At 37.2% G+C, this 6,544-nt stretch overlaps 1 protein-coding gene across 3 annotated transcripts in view; it reads right to left on the reverse strand.

Annotated features, from left to right (window-relative positions):
- tfdp1b (transcription factor Dp-1, b) overlaps window positions 1-6,544 on the reverse strand; it is a 25,019-nt gene that overhangs the window by 6,756 nt on the left and 11,719 nt on the right. For all 3 annotated transcript variants that reach the window (XR_001640921.1, XM_016563088.1, XM_016563087.1), the window contains exons 4-8: window positions 6,076-6,185; window positions 5,564-5,682; window positions 2,145-2,307; window positions 1,912-2,058; window positions 1,767-1,835 (exon numbers count right to left, since the gene is read on the reverse strand). Coding sequence is in view for 2 of the 3 variants with exons in the window: in XM_016563088.1 (XP_016418574.1) it covers window positions 1,767-1,835; window positions 1,912-2,058; window positions 2,145-2,307; window positions 5,564-5,682; window positions 6,076-6,185 (608 nt within the window). In the remaining variant the exon portion in view is untranslated. The remainder of the gene's footprint in view (window positions 1-1,766; window positions 1,836-1,911; window positions 2,059-2,144; window positions 2,308-5,563; window positions 5,683-6,075; window positions 6,186-6,544) is intronic.

Here is a 6,544-nt window from a genome sequence, read left to right on the forward strand (position 1 = left end):
AACTAAATGTCAAATAGGACATCTGTAAAGAGAACTTGGTGCCCAAATGTGCTTTAATGTAAAGATCCTATAGCACAATAAAAAAAAAAGACAAATATATATATATATATATATATATATTTATTTATTTTATATTGTTTATATCTGTAATGACAATCTGGGGATATTTTTTTTGTTGTTTTTATTTTATTTATAAATTTTTATTAAGCTATGTTGTTCTAATCGTCACATTCAGCCATATCGCAATTCTTGTCTTTCCGTCCCCAAATTTAAGACCTCCTGAAATCATAATTAAAGATAAATAATGGCTCGTCCCGGTTCATTCTCGCCTATCAATTACGTAATATCCGCGCTATCGGTTTCCACTTGTAGAAAACTAAGGCAACACACGTGGACAAAAATGCTGCTGCAGTTAAACTAAATCCATTACGGCAGTCGCGAAAAAAATGAAAATTAAATGAAAAGTGTTGACTGCAGCATTAAATTTAGATCTGCTCAATGTTGCACCATGAATCTTTTTCCGCGTTTTTACAGTGTTGCGCATTAGAACCAATCACACACGAGTCTGTTGAGTTTATGAACGCAGCGGCCAATCAGAGGCATTTAGATGAGTCATCGCTGAAACACTGGAGTACTTTAGCTGGAGAGAGTGTATTCTCTAATCATAAACAACAAAGTGCAGATGTACGTATGATGCAAGTAGGAGACTGTGTATAGACAGCTTTACTGAATACATGTAGAGCACAAATTTCAAATATGGGTTACCATAATTGGCTACATATCACATCATTTATATGGTTTTATCAAACTAAATGTCAAATAGGACATCTGTAAAGAGAACTTGGTGCCCAAATGTGCTTTAATGTAAAGATCCTATAGCACAATAAAAAAAAAAGACAAATATATATATATATATATTTATTTATTTTATATTGTTTATATCTGTAATGACAATCTGGGGATATTTTTTTTGTTGTTTTTATTTTATTTATAAATTTTTATTAAGCTATGTTGTTCTAATCGTCACATTCAGCCATATCGCAATTCTTGTCTTTCCGTCCCCAAATTTAAATTCATCAAACAGTGTATAGACAGCTTTACTGATTATAAGGGGAGTTTTTAGAGAGTGCTTAAACTTGCGCTAGACTGAAGTCAGGCATACTGTTTTTTGACAATGTAACGTTAAATGTTTTTTGCTCACTTTCTCTATATAATTTATTCGCTGTTTGAATAACTTTGGAAGGTACAGGTAATAAAAAAAAAAAATTCATTACATCCGTGAACATGATTCGGACATCTCTGGATGGTGAAAACGACATCTCCCATTGTTCCACTCTCCTTCATAGCGTTATCCAGCTTCGCCTTTGTTATTGTTTTGAAAATGCAACCTCTAGCGGCGAAAACTTACATATTGTGCCTTTAAGACGTTCTTGTACAATTTAAGACTTTTTATGGCCTTAAATTTGATACAACTAAATTTAAAACTTTTTAAGGACCCGTGGAAACCCTGTATATTGCTTCATCAAACTAAATGCTGGTAAATAAGACATCTGTAATGAAATTTGGGACTTAAATGCGCTTATTTATGATAATATTGTGCAAATGTACACACAATTATTTGTTAAATTGCAAGCTTTTGCTTTTCTAAAGTGCAAAAACAACAATAAAACAAACCACCACACCTCTCTCTTTTTCTTGTATTTCATGTGATTGAGAAGCTCAGTGTGGAGTGTTGTTGCTGCTGTGCCACACAGGACGTGATGTACCTGCAATATGAGCTCCTGCAGCTGAGACCGTTTGTGTTTAATTCTCTCCAGTCGTCTCTGCCGCTCGGCCTTCAGGACAGAAAACAGGGTCACACGCATTCAAAAAAACAAGACATGACAGAAAGCCTCCTCCTCACTGACTGACCTCCAGGTCCTGACACTCCTGTGCCGAGTTGGTGGGGAATCCGATCCATTTGATCTCCTTCTTGTCTTTGGAGATGATGTTCATGGCCATCAGGACATTCAGAGCATCGTAAACCCGTCTCCGGATGTTCTTCTGATCGTACACATGCTGGAGGACAAACAACATGAGCGAGTGAGTGAGTTACGGTTCTCTGTCTGACATGAAGTGAGTGTGGCAGCAGTAACTGAACTGACCACGTCGTTCGGGGAGATGTTGTTGTCTCCGGAGCTGAAATCGGCCACCAGCTCGTCTGCCACCTCGTTGTAGGACGTCACCACTTTCTTCTGCACCTTCTCACACACTTTCATGGAAAAATGCCGCAAACCCTTCCCGTTCTTATCGCCCTTCCTGCTGCGCCTGCCAGAGGAGTTACTCATTCATATTAAATGTTGTAAAAAAAACAAGAACAAAGGAGATTTACAGTCCATGAACAGGTTTTGAAACAAAACACTCATTCATATTAAATGTTGTTAAAAAAAACAAGAACAAAGGAGATTCAGTCCATGAACAGGTTTTGAAACAAAACACTAAATGGGTTGGGGGCATTTAAAAAAAAAATTACAATCATCTCACCTTAATGTTCCAGTGCGTTTATTTTTACAATTTATAGAATTAGGTGTTGATTCATATTTATATTGTTAGGAAGACACTTTAATTTGAAAGTGTACAAGTCTAGATGGTGCCATGTAATAATTTTGTTGCGCTGCAGCTTACACAACGCAAGGAAGCTTGATTTCAAACTCTGAACTCAGTCAGTAATTCAATAGGAACAAATAAAAAATTACAAGCAATAGCACAAATAAAATAGAATAAATATCCAAATGAAATAAACAGTGCTTTACGTTTTTCAAGTAGGTCTATCAGTAGTATTCAGAACTTGACTGAAGTCAAAGTTCAAATGTAAAATAACACTTTCACAGTATAAATAAATATAGATGAATCCTAACAATTAAAGTTACAAAAGTTATTCACTCAAGAGCAGTGAGTGATTCCCTCTGTCTTTTGTTGCTTGATTAACACTGACACAGATGGCTGTAGGTTTATTAGACTGCTGTACCTTTAAGACTTCATGCAAAGACCTAACATACTGTTACACATGCATTTCTTGCAACTATGTTAACATGAATACTCGCCAAGTTGGCATTTCAACAATTTTGTGTTTATCAGAATGTTTATATGCAATAAGCCACGAATAAAACTCAATTCAGTATTTGAGCACTGTATGAGAGGTGGCTTTATCTGAGTGCGCTTTGGGTGTGTGCGTACAGTAAACTCTCAGAGAGCGTGCGAGTACTGAACATAGTACTTTTTTGCTGCTTATTGTGCTTGGTTTAAAATCGCTAGAACATTTATAATGGCAAGAATTAAAAACACATGCAAATGAGATATTCCATCAACTGTCCTGAGTGTCTTTCACACTGAAATGTTTGCAGGAATTTCCGGCATTATATGCACAGCACCTGCAGGAATGAGTAAAATATGTGCAATACCCACAAACCCATGTTGAAATTCAAGGCCTGGGCTCAGTTTGATTATCAAATTACAAAGGCTGTGATTTAAATAAATATCTGCACTGTGTGTTTTAGAGTGAAGCGGCACTGTGTTCACTTACATGTGAGCAGCTCATGATAACAGTGTTTTCAGCATCTCGATTCACAGTAAATGTGATGCCACACAAACATTTGCTCTGTGTTTGAGTCACTTTAATGCGCAATTTGGCACGAAACACGCCAACCATCTTTATAAACCGGTCATCAATCAACAAAAGAGAAGCTTTAAGGGTCTCTACAGTTTTCTGTCAAAATAACATTTTGATGGTTTAATATTTAAAGAAATGAATACATAAAAGGGACAGTTCACCTAACCAAGAAAATTGTGTCATTTTTTTTTAAAGTTGTTCCAAACCTGACAGTTGACGGTAGCCGCTGACTTCCATAGTATTTTTTTTATCCCATACTATGGAAGTCAATGGCTACCGTAAACTGTTTGGTTGCCAACATTCCTCAAAATACCTTTTTTGTGTTCAGCAGAAGAAAGAAACTCACAGTGGTTTGGAATGACATGAGGGTGAGTAAATGATGACAATTTCATTTTTGGTTGGATTATCCCTTTAATATAGACATATTATTTTGTAACCTCACAGTTATAATTATGGGTGTAACTGTACATGTATTCATCCCAAACCGTCACGGTACGGACTTCAGGGTTCGGTTCATGCACTCAGACGACGAATACAGTCAGTCACAGGTGATCAATCCAGAAGGGGGCGTGCATGGAAATGCACCGCTAACTGTCACAACAGGAAACAGCAGAAGAACAGACGATCTATGCACCAACCCAAAACAAGAATGACGAATTCAGATGGGACCTAAGGGCTTGAAGAACCGATTGCTTGTTTTAAATCAGTGTGGGAAAGTTTTGGGTTCTAGAGATGCACTAGTTGACCAGCCAAAAATTGGAAAAATTCGTTATTTTAGTTTTATTTTGGCCAATCTCTATTCCTGAATTGTATACAAACTAACCCAAAATGTAATTTGTGTGGAAATATAAGAAGTCTGCAAACAGGATGCTAACAGAAGCTATAGATGCTCAAGACGGACGCAGATTGAGAAAATACCATACCAGGCAGATCAAGCTCACTGTTTGCGATGCGCAAACTATTGGAGGAAAAATATAAATACTGAATTGGGGGTGGTGGGTTATATGAATGTATCTCTGGGGAAACTTAGCATTTTCAGAAAAGTTTCGTTGGCATTTTTTTCACTTACCTGTGTCTAATGCATATTAAAGTACTGTTTATAATTGCAGCTATGCTTTGTTTACAGCGGTAACCAAGAAAATGCTATATCACTGCTGTTCCATAAGCGCCTCCTGCTGTCAAGACAGTAAATTTGCCTTTTCATTCAGCCCATCTGCTGTTTTTGTTTTGTGCAGGTGTCTTATGTAGCATTATTACACAAATCAAAAGTCAAACCATTCTGTTTTTGCTTTAAATCTTGAAATTACAAAATTATCTAATTCAAATCAAAAACAACTGCTCATGCTACATGTGTGTAGCACTACTTTCTATTCAAAATAAATGGAAAAAATTGCATTGGGGATTTGTTGCTTGCTTTTTCCTGTTGTACCGAACTCGTATCGAACCGTGATCCTAAAACATCGTATCGAACCGTAACTTCTGTGTACTGTTACACCCCTAGTTATAATGTAAAAAAAGATATTATTTTTCTTAAATATTGCATTTTTATTTTACATTTAAATATTAGAATAGTAATATTTAAATTTAAATTTTGTTATTTAGTAAATGAAAACATTCTAAATGTGTTTTTATTTATTAATTTTTATACTTATAGAGTAATAAGAAATAAGAATTATTATTATTATTATTATTATCAAACAGCCATATTGATATATAATCCCTAAATTTTGTACAGATTGTGCAGCCCCACAAACAAGCACAGCAAAACCTAGAAATTTGAAATCACAAGTTTTATCAGAGTTTAAGTGATGCATTAAATGATAGTAATGCATCTGGGTGTAGATGGTTGTGCACAGATGATACAGTGTTAGTGTAACGGATAAAGGATGTGTGTTAACTAATGGGTTAACTAACCCGGTTGACCAGGGCGAGGACTCTTGAGTCTGTGGCGTGTGGATGTGTGCGGTGGGTGTTCGCGGGCTGGTTAACAGGACACCGGTGGGGACACTGGCCCTCTGAGGGGTGCCGATCACCTGCAGGAACAGACACAGGCCCATTAACATCATCACTGTGATTCTGAGTATAAACAGTCAGTGCAAATGAAAGTACAGGAGAGTGAATTCTGTGATTCTGACACTCTTTAGTCTGTAGTGGTCATTTGTCCAGCGTTTCGACCCACGAGCACATCTACCTGTGTGTAATAGGATGATGAGGAATGTAATCCTGCTGACTCCAGCGTTCTGTGATCCTCTTACACAGACTCTCCCGGGTCACCTCACACAATGTTAATGGAGGGCTTTATCGCCATGGAGACAGTGGGACGGGCCAGAGAGGGGTCTGTGTGTCATCATGTGACTCTCATGCTTGAGTACTGGATTCTTTAAACATGGAATATTTAATAAACAGCATGACCGTAAGCGTCTTACCACATGTGGCAGCACGTTAACGCATTCGGCGGTGAGTGTTTTGGGCAGAATCTGTTTGACCACAGCGACTGATGCTGGATGAACGGTCAGAAAGGACAGAACACCTGCAGCTGCATACAATCACACACACATCTTATTAATATTCATGATATGAATCCTGATAAACATGTGCAGTGCATTTAATCACAGCGACCCCTGCAGGTCAGGAAGTCATGGTCACCACATGAGCACAACAAGGACTAGTTAAGCTGTGGCCTGCTGTCAGTTACTGATGAAAATTAGTATTTGAATTAGGGCTGGGTGATATAGCAAAAAAATTTATCGTGATATAATGTTTCATATCATTCGTATTTTGTGTATTTGGTGTAATGAAATGTGTTTATGCGGTTTAAGGTTCAAAAAACACATTATTTTCCACATACTGTACATTATTGTTTGTCCTCTATGCCCCGCCTTTCTGAAACGCTTC

Source organism: Sinocyclocheilus rhinocerous, unplaced genomic scaffold, assembly GCF_001515625.1.
Source record: "Sinocyclocheilus rhinocerous isolate Xijiao unplaced genomic scaffold, SAMN03320098_v1.1 scaffold920, whole genome shotgun sequence".
NCBI classification, from domain to species: domain Eukaryota; kingdom Metazoa; phylum Chordata; class Actinopteri; order Cypriniformes; family Cyprinidae; genus Sinocyclocheilus; species Sinocyclocheilus rhinocerous.